The sequence below is a fragment of the Bufo gargarizans genome, chromosome 10, assembly GCF_014858855.1.
Source record: "Bufo gargarizans isolate SCDJY-AF-19 chromosome 10, ASM1485885v1, whole genome shotgun sequence".
In the NCBI taxonomy this organism is placed as follows: Eukaryota; Metazoa; Chordata; class Amphibia; order Anura; family Bufonidae; genus Bufo; species Bufo gargarizans.
The window spans coordinates 131116320-131134740 of record NC_058089.1 but is presented as its reverse complement, the minus strand read 5'-3'; the positions used below and the strand labels follow the sequence as shown (position 1 = coordinate 131134740).

The 18421-nt window shown below is 51.9% G+C and overlaps 1 protein-coding gene and 1 non-coding gene across 2 annotated transcripts in view; both read right to left on the bottom strand.

Moving 5' to 3' along the window:
* The window catches only part of JPH3 (junctophilin 3), a 52126-nt gene extending 41389 nt beyond the window's left edge, over window positions 1–10737 (bottom strand). The window contains exon 1 of the mRNA XM_044270247.1: window positions 10190–10737. Within this exon, the coding sequence (XP_044126182.1) occupies window positions 10190–10571 (382 nt within the window). The 5' untranslated portion in view covers window positions 10572–10737. The remainder of the gene's footprint in view (window positions 1–10189) is intronic.
* Window positions 10738–14966: 4229 nt separating this feature from the next.
* Window positions 14967–15037, bottom strand: TRNAG-GCC. Its single transcript has one exon. It is a non-coding gene; the product is annotated as a tRNA-Gly (tRNA).
* Window positions 15038–18421: the final 3384 nt, after the last annotated feature.

Here is an 18421-nt window from a genome sequence, read left to right as displayed (position 1 = left end):
CGCAAGATCTGCGCCATTTATCTATATTTACAGAAAATAAAATCAGCAGGCGATTTATCTAATATCTACCTATCTCAGATCTACCGTATCTTTTGGACTATAAGACACACCTAGGATTTGGAGTAGGAAAATACTGACCTCAGATCAGACCCCCAATCAATCAATCAGCCTCAGATCAGACCCCCAATCAATCAATCAGCCTCAGATCAGACCCCCAATCAATCAATCAGCCTCAGATCAGACCCCCAATCAATCAATCAGCCTCAGATCAGACCCCCAATCAATCAGCCTCAGATCAGACCCCCAATCAATCAGCCTCAGATCAGACCCCCAATCAATCAGCCTCAGATCAGACCCCCAATCAATCAGCCTCAGATCAGACCCCCAATCAGCCTCAGATCAGACCCCCAATCAGCCTCAGATCAGACCCCCAATCAATCAATCAGCCTCAGATCAGACCCCCAATCAATCAGCCTCAGATCAGACCCCCAATCAATCAGCCTCAGATCAGACCCCCAATCAATCAGCCTCAGATCAGACCCCCAATCAGACCTGACGTTAAAAATAAATAAACTTACCTCGCTTGTTGTGGACACAGGACGCACCTCTCCATCGCTTCTTCTGGGTACTGTGACGGCACACAGCATCAGTTCATAGTGCGCACCTACAGCGGGACCCAGAAGAAGACCTCACCTCCCTGCACCCATAATGGAAGCGGTCATTAACATTCTGACTATAAGACTCACTGCCATTTTCTCCCATTTTGGGGGAACATAAAACCATTATCAGACTATTACAGAGTGGGAGAGGACCCTGCCTGCAAGAGCTTACAATCTAAAAGGTATGGAGGAACGACACAGTAGGTGAGGGTAAAAGGTATCGATCTCATATCTACCTTCTATCTGTAGATGTAACATCTACTTCACATTTATCTGTCATCTGCCGCAGATCTATTCACTTACTTCTATAGCGCTGAGAAAGATAACGATAGGCAGGCGGGGACTGGTGAAGCACACGAGGCAGGCGGGGACTGGTGAAGCACACGAGGCAGGCAGGCAGGCGGGGACTGGTGAAGCACACGAGGCAGGCGGGGACTGGTGAAGCACACGAGGCAGGCGGGGACTGGTGAAGCACACGAGGCAGGCGGGGACTGGTGAAGCACACGAGGCAGGCGGGGACTGGTGAAGCACACGAGGCAGGCGGGGACTGGTGAAGCACACGAGGCAGGCGGGGACTGGTGAAGCACACGAGGCAGGCGGGGACTGGTGAAGCACACGCGGCAGGCGGGGACTGGTGAAGCACACGAGGCAGGCGGGGACTGGTGAAGCACACGAGGCAGGCGGGGACTGGTGAAGCACACGAGGCAGGCGGGGACTGGTGAAGCACACGAGGCAGGCGGGGACTGGTGAAGCACACGAGGCAGGCGGGGACTGGTGAAGCACACGAGGCAGGCGGGGACTGGTGAAGCACACGAGGCAGGCGGGGACTGGTGAAGCACACGAGGCAGGCGGGGACTGGTGAAGCACACGAGGCAGGCGGGGACTGGTGAAGCACACGAGGCAGGCGGGGACTGGTGAAGCACACGAGGCAGGCGGGGACTGGTGAAGCACACGAGGCAGGCGGGGACTGGTGAAGCACACGAGGCAGGCGGGGACTGGTGAAGCACACGAGGCAGGCGGGGACTGGTGAAGCACACGAGGCAGGCGGGGACTGGTGAAGCACACGAGGCAGGCAGGCAGGCGGGGACTGGTGAAGCACACGAGGCAGGCAGGCAGGCGGGGACTGGTGAAGCACACGAGGCAGGCAGGCAGGCGGGGACTTGACTGGAGCACAGACTGGGTACAGAACTGAACTAAAACTAGAAGTGCAGGAGCACATGGACTGGAGCGTGGCAGGAACGCAGGACAAAAACAGGTAACTGCAATAGCACTAGACTATCAAACAGCTTTGCTGTTCACCAGGGAACCTAACGCTCAGGCACCCTCTGCCCAAGGACCCTCAGTCATTGACTAGGGAAGGATTTGGGATCACACACATTGGCCATTTAGCGCACCCTAGGGGAGCATAAGGCAGGAGCACCAACATAGAGAGGGCGCGGGCGACCAGGATGCCAGACGGCATTGTGAGTGGTGTAGCGTCGGCGCCCACAGGGGACAGTGGCAGCGGGCATGGACTGCAGATCTGACATTTATCTATCTAAGATGTATTGATCCATGTCTCATATCCATCTAATACAGTGTTTCCCAACCAGTGTGCCTCCAGCTGTTACAAAACTACAACTCCCAGCATGCCCGCACAGCCAAATGCTGTCCGGGCATGCTGGGAGTTGTAGTTTTGCAACAGCTGGAGGCACACTGGTTGGGAAACACTGATCTAGTATACAGTGCCTTGCAAAAGTATTCACCCCCCTTGACTTTTTTCGTGTTTTGGTGCCTCACACCCTGGAATTACCATGGATTGTTTGAGGATCTGCATCATGTAATTACAGAACCTGCCGACAACTTTGAAGATGTTTTTTTTTTTATTGTGATGCAAACAAACAGGACAAAATAACTGGCCCAGATAAGAGGCGGGTGCGTTGCGGGAAAATGCGCGATTTTTCCACGCGAGTGCAAAACATTGTCATGCGTTTTGCACTCGTGTGAGAAAAATCGCGCATGTTTGGTACCCAGACACGGACTTCTTCACAGAAGTTCGGGCTTGGGATCGGTGTTCTGTAGATTGTATTATTTTCCCTTATAACATGGTTATAAAGGGAAAATAATAGCATTCTGACTACAGACTGCATAGTATAATAGTGCTGGAGGGGTTAAAAATTTTTTTTTTAACTCACCTTAGTCCACTTGATCGCGAAGCCCGGCATCTCCTTGTGTCTTTGTTGAATAGGACCTGTGGTGAGCATTAATTACAGCAACAGGACCTTTGATGACATCACTCCGGTCATCACATGGTCTTTTACCATGGTGATTCACCATGGTAAAAAATCATGTGACGTACCATGTGATGACCGGAGTGACATCATCAAAGGTCCTTTACCTGTAATTAATGCTCACCACAGGTCCTATTCAACAAAGGAGACACAAGGAGATGCCGGGCTTCGCGATCAAGTGGACTAAGGGGAGTTAAAAAAAAAATTTTTAACCCCTCCAGCTCTATTATACTATGCAGTCTGTATTCAGAATGCTATTATTTTCCCTTATAACCATGTTATAAGGGAAAATAATAATGATCGGGTCTCCCTCCCGATCGTCTCCTAGCAACCGTGCGTGAAAATCGCACCGCATCCGCACTTACTTGCAATTTTCACACAGCTCCATTCACTTCTATGGGGCCTGCGTCGCGTGAAAAAAAATCGCACAATATAGAGCATGCTGCGATTTTCACTCAACGCATAAGTGATGCGTGAAAATCAACGCTCATGTGCACAGCCCCATAGAAATTAATGGGTCAGGATTCAGTGCGGGTGCCATACGTTCAACTCACACATCGCATCCGCACGGAATACGCGTCCGTGTGAAAGGGGCCTTAAACCACTCAAGTGTTGCTTTTGCCGTGTGTTTGGGGCCATTGTCCTGCTGGAAGGCGAGCCTCCGTCCTGGCCTCAGATCACGCTCAGAGTGGGGCAGGTTCTGCTCAGCAATATCCCTAGATTTAGCACCATCCATCCCCTCAGCTCTGACCAGTTTCCCAGCCCCCCCAGTATGATGCTGCCACCACCATGTGGGGATGGTGCTCTTTGGGTGATGTGTTGGGTTTGCGCCAGACACAGCGTTTTCTTTGATGGTCTCCTCAGACCAGAGCCCCTTCCTCCATACATTTTGGGAGTCTCCCACAGGCCTTATTGTTTCTAGCTGACAGTAATGGCTTCTTTTGGCTGCTCCGCCATAAAGCCCAACTCTCTGGCGTGTACGGCTTATTGTCGTCCTCTGTACAGATCCTCCAGTCTCTGCTGTGGAACTCTGCAGCTCCTCCAGGGTTACCTTAGGCCTCTCTGATTAATGCCCTCCTTGCCCGGTCCGTCAGTATTGGTGGGCGGCCGTCTCTTGGCAGGTTTGCTGTTGTGCCATGTTCTTTCCATCTGGTTATGATAGATTTGATGGAGCTTCTGGGGATCATCACAGATTTGGATATTCTTTATAACCTAGCCCTGACTTGTACTTCTCCACAACATTGTCCCTTACTTGTTTGGAGAGCTCCTCGGTCTTCACGGCAGTGTTTGGTTAGTGATGCCTCTTGCTTAGGTGTTGCAGCCTCTGGTGTGTATATGTAATGACAGATGATGTGACACTTAGATTGCACACAGGTGACATCATGTCACTAATTATGTATCTTCTGAATAGTAATTGGTTGCACCAGAGCTTTTTATGGGCTTCCTAACAAAGGGGGTGAATACATCCGCACAGGGCAATTTTCTTTTTTCTATTTCTTAAACAATAGTTTTATTTATATATTATTCTCATTTCACTTCACCGATTTAGACTATTGTGTTCTGATCCATCACATACAATTCAGATTAGCAAAACATTTAACTTAAGGCTGTTATGTAACTAAACACGGAAAAAGTCAAGGGGGTGAATACTTTTGCAAGGCACTGTATAATAGATATTAGCTAGATATTCCATAGATAGATCCATCCAGAAAACGAGGCAGCTTTGCATAAAGACAGAAGAGCCGACCACTAACTATCCATCCACCTGACAGCAATCTCTCTCTTATACCAATGTATCCAATATGTATCTAAGAGTTACATCGATATTAGAGAACTAGATCAATAGCTGTTAGAGGTTATGCAGATCAATGCAGGAGAGAGATCGGTCTGTGTCACATCTGTACAATCTCCATCTCAGAGCTTCAAATAGATCCTTCTCTCTAATATCTGTCCCTCTATCAATAATAATCTTTCTATTGCGCAGCATTTTACACTCAGGGGCTCATGTACAAACCAAGTGAGGGCCCCGATCACAAGAGCTTACAATCTATGAGGAGCCGGAGGAGACACAAGAGCTTACAATCTATGAGGAGCCGGAGGAGACACAAGAGCTTACAATCTATGAGGAGCCGGAGGAGACACAAGAGCTTACAATCTATGAGGAGCCGGAGGAGACACAAGAGCTTACAATCTATGAGGAGCCGGGGGAGACACAAGAGCTTACAATCTATGAGGAGCCGGAGGAGACACAAGAGCTTACAATCTATGAGGAGCCGGAGGAGAACACAAGAGCTTACAATCTATGAGGAGCCGGAGGAGACACAAGAGCTTACAATCTATGAGGAGCCGGAGGAGACACAAGAGCTTACAATCTATGAGGAGCCGGAGGAGGACACAGAGCTTACAATCTATGAGGAGCCGGAGGAGACACAAGAGCTTACAATCTATGAGGAGCCGGAGGAGACACAAGACTTACAATCTATGAGGAGCCGGAGGAGACACAAGAGCTTACAATCTATGAGGAGCCGGAGGAGACACAGAGCTTACAATCTATGAGGAGCCGGAGGGAGACACAAGAGCTTACAATCTATGAGGAGCCGGAGGAGACCAAGAGCTTACAATCTATGAGGAGCCGGAGGAGACACAAGAGCTTACAATCTATGAGGAGCCGGAGGAGACACAAGAGCTTACAATCTATGAGGAGCCGGGGGTACACAAAGCTTACATCTATGAGGAGCCGGAGGAGACACAAGAGCTTACAATCTATGAGGAGCCGGGGGGAACACAAGAGCTTACAATCTATGAGGAGCCGGAGGAGACACAAGAGCTTACACTCTATGAGGAGCCGGAGGAGACACAAGAGCTTACCATCTATGATTGGAAGCCGGGGAGACACAAGAGCTTACAATCTATGAGGAGCCGGAGGTGACACAAGAGCTTTACAATCTCTGAGGAGCCGGAGGCGACACAAGAGCTTACCAATCTATGAGGAAGCCGGAGTGAGACACTAAGAGCTTACAATCTAATTTTTTGAGGAGCCGGAGGAGGACACAGAGCTTACAATCTATGAGGAGCAGGAGGATGAACACAAGAGCTTACAATCTCTTGAGGAGCCGGAGGAGACACAAGAGCTTACAATCTCTGAGGAGCCTGGAGGAAGACACAAGAGCTTACAATCTATGCAGGAGCATGGAGGAGGACACAAGACGTTACAATCTATGAGGAAGCCGGGAGGAGACACAAGAGCTTACAATCTATGAGAAGATGAGGAGACACAAGAGCTTACAATCTATGAGGAGCCGGGGGTGACACAAGAGCTTACAATCTATGAGGGCCGGAGAGACACAAGAGCTTACAATCTATGAGGAGCGGAGACACAAGAGCTTACAATCTATGAGGAGCCGGAGGAGACACAAGAGCTTACAATCTATGAGGAGATGGAGGAGACACAAGAGCTTACAATCTATGAGGAGCCGGGGGAGACACAAGAGCTTACAATCTATGAGGAGCCGGGGGTGACACAAGAGCTTACAATCTATGAGGAGCCGGGGGTGACACAAGAGCTTACAATCTATGAGGAGATGGAGGAGACACAAGAGCTTACAATCTATGAGGAGCCGGGGGAGACACAAGAGCTTACAATCTATGAGGAGCCGGAGGAGACACAAGAGCTTACAATCTATGAGGAGCCGGGGGAGACACAAGAGCTTACAATCTATGAGAAGATGGAGGAGACACAAGAGCTTACAATCTATGAGGAGCCGGAGGAGACACAAGAGCTTACAATCTATGAGGAGCCGGAGGAGACACAAGAGCTTACAATCTATGAGGAGCCGGGGGAGACACAAGAGCTTACAATCTATGAGAAGATGGAGAAGACACAAGAGCTTACAATCTATGAGGAGACGGAGGAGACACAAGAGCTTACAATCTATGAGGAGCCGGGGGTGACACAAGAGCTTACAATCTATGAGGAGATGGAGGAGACACAAGAGCTTACAATCTATGAGGAGATGGAGGAGACACAAGAGCTTACAATCTATGAGGAGATGGAGGAGACACAAGAGCTTACAATCTATGAGGAGCCGGGGGAGACACAAGAGCTTACAATCTATGAGAAGATGGAGGAGACACAAGAGCTTACAATCTATGAGGAGCCGGGGAGACACAAGAGCTTACAATCTATGAGGAGATGGAGGAGACACAAGAGCTTACAATCTATGAGGAGCCGGGGGAGACACAAGAGCTTACAATCTATGAGGAGATGGAGGAGACACAAGAGCTTACAATCTATGAGGAGCCGGGGGAGACACAAGAGCTTACAATCTATGAGGAGATGGAGGAGACACAAGAGCTTACAATCTATGAGGAGCCGGAGGAGACACAAGAGCTTACAATCTATGAGAAGATGGAGGAGACACAAGAGCTTACAATCTATGAGGAGACGGAGGAGACACAAGAGCTTACAATCTATGAGGAGCCGGAGGAGACACAAGAGCTTACAATCTATGAGGAGCCGGAGGAGACACAAGAGCTTACAATCTATGAGAAGATGGAGGAGACACAAGAGCTTACAATCTATGAGGAGCCGGGGGAGACACAAGAGCTTACAATCTATGAGGAGGCGGAGGAGACACAAGAGCTTACAATCTATGAGGAGCCGGGGTGACACAAGAGCTTACAATCTATGAGGAGCCGGAGGAGACACAAGAGCTTACAATCTATGAGAAGATGGAGGAGACACAAGAGCTTACAATCTATGAGGAGCCGGGGGAGACACAAGAGCTTACAATCTATGAGGAGGCGGAGGAGGACACAAGAGCTTACAATCTGTGAGGAGCCGGGGGTGACACAAGAGCTTACAATCTATGAGGAGCCGGGGGAGACACAAGAGCTTACAATCTATGAGAAGATGGAGGAGACACAAGAGCTTACAATCTATGAGAAGATGGAGGAGACACAAGAGCTTACAATCTATGAGGAGCCGGAGGAGACACAAGAGCTTACAATCTATGAGGAGATGGAGGAGACACAAGAGCTTACAATCTATGAGGAGCCGGAGGAGACACAAGAGCTTACAATCTATGAGGAGCCGGAGGAGACACAAGAGCTTACAATCTATGAGGAGCCGGAGGAGACACAAGAGCTTACAATCTATGAGGAGCCGGAGGTGACACAGAAGGTAAGTACTTGTTCAGTACAGATCTACGTGCGCGGTCACCAGCCGATATCCGTAGCTCGGATCTCTCTCATTTCTACGGTTTTAGGAGACCGTTACATCACATAGAGCGATGTTCGTTTGTACTTTCGGTCATTAATAGTTCGCTACAAAGTATCGCGCCTCAATGTGATCCATAAGCGACTCCATGTTCTACCAACGGATCTGTGACCGAGGAACACGGATTTAGCAGGAGGAAAAAATCGCGAATGGCGAGAAACGTGCGATTCCCGGCTCTGCGTTTAATCTCTCGTACCTATTACATCTCATGAGACTCGTACAATATTTGCGCCGTCTAATATGGGCTTCACTCTTACATTGATAGAGATATCCGTCCATCTCTCCATCCGTCTGTCTGATATTTCTGTCTGTCGGGCGGCGCTGTACGCAGTCAGTTGGGCACAGGACAGGAGGCTCCATCTGGAATGATCCTCACACGCAGGCACTTGGGGGGCAGTGCCCACACATCAGCTGTGCCACCCGGCGGGTACAATGCAATGGTGAAGCCAGTGGAGGGTGAGATCTGCAGAGGGGGTTCGGAGAGCGCCGATCACCAACTCCACTACCCACAGCTGGGAGATCTTCCTAGGGCCCTCAGTGAATAACATGAGGATGTCCAGAGGCCCTCACTGTACACATGACAGGGTACCATCCAGGGGCCCTCAGTCTCTACATAACACTGGACCATCTAGGGGCCCTCAGTGTGTACAGGACATGGGACAATCTAGGGGCCCTAAGTCTACACATAACACTCGACCATCCAGGGGCCCTAAGTCTACACTTGGCAAGGGACCATCCAGGGGCCCTAAGTCTGTACATGACATGGGACCATCCACCATGCAGGGGACCTCAGTGTGTACAGGACATGGAGCTGTCCATGGTCCCTCAGTATGAGCATAAAAAAAACAGACCATCCACCATGCAGGGGCCCTCAGTCTGTACGTGACATGGGACCATCCAGGGGCCCTCAGTCTGTACGTGACATGGGACCATCCAGGGGCCCTCAGTCTGTACGTGACATGGGACCATCCAGGGGCCCTCAGTCTGTACGTGACATGGGACCATCCAGGGGCCCTCAGTCTGTACGTGACATGGGACCATCCAGGGGCCCTCAGTCTGTACGTGACATGGGACCATCCAGGGGCCCTCAGTCTGTACGTGACATGGGACCATCCAGGGGCCCTCAGTCTGTACGTGACATGGGACCATCCAGGGGCCCTCAGTCTGTACGTGACATGGGACCATCCAGGGGCCCTCAGTCTGTACGTGACATGGGACCATCCACCATCCAGGGGCCCTCAGTATGAGCATAAAAAAAAAAACAGACCATCAACCATCCAGGGGCCCTCAGTCTGTACATGACATGGGACTATCCAGGGGCCCTCAGTCTATACATGACATGGGACCATCCACCATCCAGGGGCCCTCAGTCTTGACATGGGACCATCCAGGGGCCCTCAGTCTGTACATGACATGGGACTACACAGGGGCCCTCAGTCTATACATGACAAGGGGACCATCCACCATCCAGGGGCCCTCAGTCTATACATGACATGGGACTACACAGGGGCCCTCAGTCTGTACATGACATGGGACTACACAGGGGCCCTCAGTCTGTATATGACATGGGACTATCCAGGGGCCCTCAGTCTATACATGACAAGGGGACCATCCAGGGGCCCTCAGTCTGTATGTGACATGGGACCACCCACCATCCAGGGGCCCTCAGTCTGTACGTGACATGGGACTACACAGGGGCCCTCAGTCTGTACGTGACATGGGACTACACAGGGGCCCTCAGTCTGTACGTGACATGGGACTACACAGGGGCCCTCAGTCTGTACGTGACATGGGACTACACAGGGGCCCTCAGTCTGTACGTGACATGGGACTACACAGGGGCCCTCAGTCTGTACATGACATGGGACTACACAGGGGCCCTCAGTCTGTACATGACATGGGACTACACAGGGGCCCTCAGTCTGTACATGACATGGGACTACACAGGGGCCCTCGGTGTACACAGGGGCCCGGGGTCTTACCTCCGTCGGAGTAGGTCTCGGTGCCGTAGCCATCCTGCAGCCCGTTGGTCCAGGTGCCCTCGTACTTGGCGCCGGTGCCCGCGCTCTCCCGCACCCCGTAGCGCCCCTTGAAGCCGTTGGTCCACTCGCCCCGGTACACCCACTTGCCCTTGCTCTCCACGCCGATGCCATGGCGCTTGCCCTGCGCCCAGGTGCCCTGGTAGGTGTTGCCGCTGGGCCAGGTGTAGACGCCCAGCACCTCGAAGCCGTGGCTCCAGGAGCCCGTGTACTCGCCCTGGCCCCTGGGACCCGTGCAGATGCCGTGCCCGTGCGCCTTGCCGTCCTGCCAGCCGCCGCAGTAAGACCCCCCATCGTCAAAGTTAAATCTGCCCCCCGTGGACATGCACGTACCGCGGCCCCTGCACACAAGCTGTGAAGACGGGGCTCCGGGGGGCCCGGGGCTCAGCTCAGGGGCGCGCTCAGGGACCCCGGGCTCCCCAGCATTCCGGGGGATGCTCGCCGTGTACGGGGGGATGAGCACTGCAGCTGCCGAGCCCTCTCCCTCCTCCTCGGTTATGTCCCGGCCCCCGCCTCCTCCTCCTCCCGCTGCATTGGCTGCCGCTCCCGGGACTGACGGAGCTGACAAGACGCAGCGACTGCGCAATGAGGACAGCGGTCTAACCCGAGACAGCGGCGGCGGCGGGGGGCGGGGCCTGGCATCCTCCGCCGCCGGATACACCCCCCCGCGTCACCATGGAAACCGGACCTGTCAGCGGAGGTACCTGGAGTCACCGCATGGACCCCCAGATGTGCCCCCAGAGTCACCGCATGGACCCCCAGATGTGCCCCCAGAGTCACCGCATGGACCCCCAGATGTGCCCCCAGAGTCACCGCATGGACCCCCAGATGTGCCCCCAGAGTCACCGCATGGACCCCCCAGAGTCACCGCATGGACCCCCAGATGTGCCCCCAGAGTCACCGCATGGACCCCCCAGAGTCACCGCATGGACCCCCAGATGTGCCCCCAGAGTCACCGCATGGACCCCCAGATGTGCCCCCAGAGTCACCGCATGGACCCCCCAGAGTCACCACATGGACCCCCTATATGTACCCCCAGAGTCACCACATGGACCCCCAGATGTGCCCCCAGAGTCACCACATGGACCCCCAGATGTGCCCCCAGAGTCACCGCATGGACCCCCCAGAGTCACCGCATGGACCCCCAGATGTGCCCCCAGAGTCACCGCATGGACCCCCAGAGTCACCGCATGGACCCCCCCCAGAGTCACCGCATGGACCCCCAGAGTCACCGCATGGACCCCCAGATGTGCCCCCAGAGTCACCGCATGGACCCCCAGATGTGCCCCCAGAGTCACCGCATGGACCCCCAGAGTCACCACATGGACCCCCTATATGTACCCCCAGAGTCACCACATGGACCCCCAGATGTGCCCCCAGAGTCACCACATGGACCCCCAGATGTGCCCCCAGAGTCACCGCATGGACCCCCAGATGTGCCCACAGTCACATGTACCCCCCAGTTACCACATGGACCCCCAGTCACATGTACCCCCCAGATGTACCCCAGAGTCACCACATGTACCCCCCAGATGTACCCCCAGAGTCACCACATGTACCCCCAGAGTCACCACATGTACCCCCAGTCACCACATGTACTCCCCAGATGTACCCCAGTCACCACATGTACCCCCCAGATGTACCCCAGTCACATGTACCCCAGAGTCACCACATGTACCCCCCAGATGTACCCCCAGTCACCACATGTACCCCCCAGATGTACCCCCAGTCACATGTACCCCAGAGTCACCACATGTACCCCCCAGATGTACCCCCAGTCACCACATGTACCCTCCAGATGTACCCCCAGTCACATGTACCCCAGAGTCACCACATGTACCCCCAGTCACCACATGTACCCCCAGTCACATGTACTCCCCAGATGTACCCCAGAGTCACCACATGTACCCCCCATATGTAACCCCAGAGTCACCACATGTACTCCCCAGATGAACCCCAGTCACCACATGTACCCCCCATATGTAACCCCAGAGTCACCACATGTACTCCCCAGATGTACCCCCAGTCACATGTACCCCCCAGATGTACCCCAGAGTCACCACATGTACCCCCCATATGTAACCCCAGAGTCACCACATGTACTCCCCAAATGAACCCCCAGAGTCACCACATGTACCCCCCAGATGAACCCCCAGTCACCACATGTACTCCCCAGATGTACCCCCAGTCACCACATGTACCCCCAGTCACATGTACCCCCCACATGTACCCCCAGTCACATGTACTCCCCAGATGTACCCCGTCACCACATGTACCCCCAGTCACCACATGTACCCCCCAGATGTACCCCCAGTCACATGTACTCCCCAGATGTACCCCCAGTCACATGTACCCCCCAGATGTAACCCCAGTCACCACATGTACCCCCCAGATGTACCCCCAGTCACCACATGTACCCCCAGTCACATGTACCCCCAGAGTCACCACATGTACCCCCTAGATGTACCCCCCAGATGAACCCCCAGTCACCACATGTACCCCCAGAGTCACCACATGTACCCCCCAGATGTACCCCCAGTCACCACATGTACCCCCAGTCACATGTACTCCTCAGATGTACCCTCAGTCACATGTACCCCCCAGATGTACCCCAGAGTCACCACATGTACCCCCCATATGTAACCCCAGAGTCACCACATGTACTCCCCACATGTACCCCCAGTCACCACATGTACCCCCCAGATGTACCCCCAGTCACATGTACCCCCCATATGTACCCCCAGAGTCACCACATGTACCCCCCATATGTAACCCCAGAGTCACCACATGTACTCCCCACATGTACCCCCAGTCACCACATGTACCCCCCAGATGTACCCCCAGTCACATGTACCCCCAGAGTCACCACATGTACCCCCCAGATGAACCCCCAGTCACCACATGTACCCCCAGAGTCACCACATGTACTCCCCAGATGTACCCCCAGTCACCACATGTACCCCCCAGATGTACCCACAGTCACATGTACCCCCCAGTCACCACATGGACCCCCAGTCACATGTACCCCCCAGATGTACCCCAGAGTCACCACATGTACCCCCCAGATGTACCCCCAGTCACCACATGTACCCCCAGAGTCACCACATGTACCCCCCAGATGTACCCCAGTCACCACATGTACCCCAGAGTCACATGTACCCCCCAGATGTACCCCCAGTCACATGTACCCCAGAGTCACCACATGTACCCCCAGATGTACCCCCAGTCACCACATGTACCCCCCAGATGTACCCCCAGTCACATGTACCCCAGAGTCACCACATGTACCCCCCAGATGTACCCCCAGTCACCACATGTACCCCCCAGATGTACCCTGTCAGATGTACCCCAGAGTCACCACATGTACCCCCAGTCACATGTACTCCCCAGATGTACCCCCAGTCACATGTACCCCCAGATGTACCCCAGAGTCACCACATGTACTCCCCAGATGTACCCCGTCACATGTACCCCCCAGATGTACCCCCAGTCACATGTACCCCCCATATGTACCCCCCAGATGAACCCCCAGTCACCACATGTACCCTCAGATGTACCCCCAGAGTCACCACATGTACCCCCCAGATGTACCCCCAGTCACATGTACCCCCCATATGTACCCCCAGTCACCACATGTACCCCCAGTCACATGTACCCCCAGATGTACCCCAGAGTCACCACATGTACTCCCAGAGTCACCACATGTACCCCCCAGATGTACCCCCAGTCACCACATGTACCCCCAGTCACATGTACCCCCCATATGTACCCCCAGAGTCACCACATGTACCCCCTAGATGTACCCCAGAGTCACCACATGTACCCCCCAGATGTACCCCCAGTCACCACATGTACCCCCAGTCACATGTACCCCCCATATGTACCCCCAGAGTCACCACATGTACCCCCTAGATGTACCCCAGAGGTCACCACATGTACCCCCCAGATGAACCCCCAGTCACCACATGTACCCCCAGTCACCACATGTACCACCCAGATGTACCCCCAGTCACATGTACTCCCCAGATGTACCCCCAGTCACATGTACCCCCAGTCACATGTACTCCCCAGATGTACCCCCAGTCACATGTACCCCCAGATGAACCCCCAGTCACCACATGTACCCCCAGAGTCACCACATGTACCCCCCATATGTACCCCCCAGTCACATGTAACCCCCAGATGTACCCCCAGAGTCACCACATGTACCCCCAGAGTCACCACATGTACCCCCCAGATGTACCCCCAGAGTCACCTGTCACCGGACATAGCCCAGTGTCCTCCACTGCAGCTTCAATTGGGGTTGTCACTCGTCATTCCCAGGTCCCCCTGGACCCGCAGCAGAGTAAGCAATAATAGATTACAATACGGGCAGTTTGGGCGGCTCCCGGGGGCCACAGACCCACAGACTGGATGTGCACTGCAGTTTTATTGAGTTTTTTGCCAAAAATCAGTACCAAAAAGGCAACATGGCAGCTTTGTACTATGATCCAAAGGACCTGCACATGACCCCAGCAGGTCCTCCGGCCACAAGGCAGAGCCGCCAGGTCTACTTCCCCGCTCCACTACTTCAGATCGCAGAAAATCCGCCAGGACAGACCGACGCTGCGATTCTGAGCCGCAAAACAGAAAGACCGCTGCTTCCACCAGTGATCTAAGATCAGATTTATATAAATGCACAGATATAGAGATAAAACGTATACAGGAAAAAAATCTGCTGTGCATTGGCCGGGAATCGAACCCGGGCCTCCCGCGTGGCAGGCGAGAATTCTACCACTGAACCACCAATGCTGCAGCTGTGAGCTCAGCCCCGGGCAGATGTGGAATTCCTGAGGATCCGCACCAAACCCTCCATACTTGCTTCTCCACAGAGCACGATGAGAGTTGTTGTCTTATAATGTTCTGCTGACCTCTAGAGAGGTCAGAGGTGTAATAATCTGCAGGATCTATCACTATGTATCTGTCAGGAGGTAGAGAGGACAGAGCGATGTTCTGCAGCTCTATAGAGAGGTCAGTGGTGTAATAATCTGCAGGATATATCACTATGTGTCAGGAGGTAGAGAGGACAGAGCGATGTTCTGCAGATCTCTAGAGAGGTCAGTAGTGTAATAATCTGCAGGAACTATCACTATGTATCTGTCAGGAGGTAGAGAGGACAGAGAGATGTTCTGCAGATCTCTAGAGGGGTCAGTGGTGTAATAATCTGCAAGCTATATCACTATGTATCTGTCAGGAGGTAGAGAGGACAGAGCGATGTTCTGCAGATCTCCCGGTGTCAGTATTAGCAGTGATGAGTTGTCAGGTCCTAGTGGAGGGATCCGAGGGGAATGTTTGTAGATCTGGAGTCCCGTAGTACTATTCCGCCACCCAGTGGACACAGGCGAGTACTGCCTTACGTTTACCTTCCACTAAACATGATTGGTCCTCTCGGTACAGCCAGAGGAGGTGCTCTGAAAAAAGTGTAGATAGGAGGAGGCCTCTGTTCCTATATACTGTATACGTGTAGATAGGAGGAGGCCTCTGTTGCTATATACTGTATACGTGTAGATAGGAGGAGGCGTCTGTTCCTATATACTGTATACGTGTAGATAGGAGGAGGCGTCTGTTCCTATATCCTGTATACGTGTAGATAGGAGGAGGCGTCTGTTCCTATATACTGTATACGTGTAGATAGGAGGAGGCCTCTGTTGCTATATACTGTATACGTGTAGATAGGAGGAGGCGTCTGTTCCTATATACTGTATACGTGTAGATAGGAGGAGGCGTCTGTTCCTATATACTGTATACGTGTAGATAGGAGGAGGCCTCTGTTCCTATATACTGTATACGTGTAGATAGGAGGAGGCCTCTGTTGCTATATACTGTATACGTGTAGATAGGAGGAGGCGTCTGTTCCTATATACTGTATACGTGTAGATAGGAGGAGGCGTCTGTTCCTATATCCTGTATACGTGTAGATAGGAGGAGGCGTCTGTTCCTATATACTGTATACGTGTAGATAGGAGGAGGCGTCTGTTCCTATATACTGTATACGTGTAGATAGGAGGAGGCCTCTGTTGCTATATACTGTATACGTGTAGATAGGAGAAGGCGTCTGTTCCTATATACTGTATACGTGTAGATAGGAGGAGGCCTCTGTTCCTATATACTGTATACGTGTAGATAGGAGGAGGCGTCTGTTCCTATATACTGTATACGTGTAGATAGGAGGAGGCCTCTGTTCCTATATACTGTATACGTGTAGATAGGAGGAGGCCTCTGTTCCTATATACTGTATACGTGTAGATAGGAGGAGGCCTCTGTTCCTATATACTGTATACGTGTAGATAGGAGGAGGCGTCTGTTCCTATATACTGTATACGTGTAGATAGGAGGAGGCGTCTGTTCCTATATACTGTATACGTGTAGATAGGAGGAGGCCTCTGTTCCTATATACTGTATACGTGTAGATAGGAGGAGGCGTCTGTTGCTATATACTGTATACGTGTAGATAGGAGGAGGCGTCTGTTCCTATATACTGTATACGTGTAGATAGGAGGAGGCCTCTGTTGCTATATACTGTATACGTGTAGATAGGAGGAGGCGTCTGTTCCTATATACTGTATACGTGTAGATAGGAGGAGGCCTCTGTTCCTATATACTGTATACGTGTAGATAGGAGGAGGCGTCTGTTGCTATATACTGTATACGTGTAGATAGAGGAGGCGTCTGTTCCTATATACTGATACGTGTAGATAGGAGGAGGCGTCTGTTCCTATATACTGTATACGTGTAGATAGGAGGAGGCCTCTGTTGCTATATACTGTATACGTGTAGATAGGAGGAGGCGTCTGTTCCTATATACTGTATACGTGTAGATAGGAGGAGGCCTCTGTTGCTATATACTGTATACGTGTAGATAGGAGGAGGCCTCTGTTCCTATATACTGTATACGTGTAGATAGGAGGAGGCCTCTGTTCCTATATACTGTATACGTGTAGATAGGAGGAGGCGTCTGTTCCTATATACTGTATACGTGTAGATAGGAGGAGGCCTCTGTTCCTATATACTGTATACGTGTAGATAGGAGGAGGCCTCTGTTCCTATATACTGTATACGTGTAGATAGGAGGAGGCCTCTGTTCCTATATACTGTATACGTGTAGATAGGAGGAGGCGTCTGTTCCTATATACTGTATACGTGTAGATAGGAGAAGGCGTCTGTTCCTATATACTGTATCGTGTAGATAGGAGGAGGCGTCTGTTCCTATATACTGTATACGTGTAGATAGGAGGAGGCTCTGTTCCTATATACTGTATACGTGTAGATAGGAGGAGGCCTCTGTTCCTATATACTGTATACGTGTAGATAGGAGGAGGCCTCTGTTGCAATATACTGTATACGTGTAGATAGGAGGAGGCCTCTGTTCCTATATACTGTATACGTGTAGATAGGAGAAGGCGTCTGTTCCTATATACTGTATACGTGTAGATAGGAGGAGGCGTCTGTTCCTATATACTGTATACGTGTAGATAGGAGGAGGCCTCTGTTCCTATATACTGTATACGTGTAGATAGGAGGAGGCCTCTGTTCCTATATACTGTATACGTGTAGATAGGAGGAGGCCTCTGTTGCAATATACTGTATACGTGTAGATAGGAGGAGGCCTCTGTTCCTATATACTGTATACGTGTAGATAGGAGAAGGCGTCTGTTCCTATATACTGTATACGTGTAGATAGGAGGAGGCGTCTGTTCCTATATCCTGTATACGTGTAGATAGGAGGAGGCGTCTGTTCCTATATACTGTATACGTGTAGATAGGAGAAGGCGTCTGTTCCTATATACTGTATACGTGTAGATAGGAGGAGGCGTCTGTTCCTATATACTGTATACGTGTAGATAGGAGGAGGCCTCTGTTCCTATATACTGTATAAGTGTAGATAGGAGGAGGCGTCTGTTCCTATATACTGTATACGTGTAGATAGGAGGAGGCCTCTGTTCCTATATACTGTATACGTGTAGATAGGAGGAGGCCTCTGTTCCTATATACTGTATACGTGTAGATAGGAAGAGGCCTCTGTTCCTATATACTGTATACGTGTAGATAGGAGGAGGCGTCTGTTCCTATATACTGTATACGTGTAGATAGGAGGAGGCCTCTGTTGCTATATACTGTATACGTGTAGATAGGAGG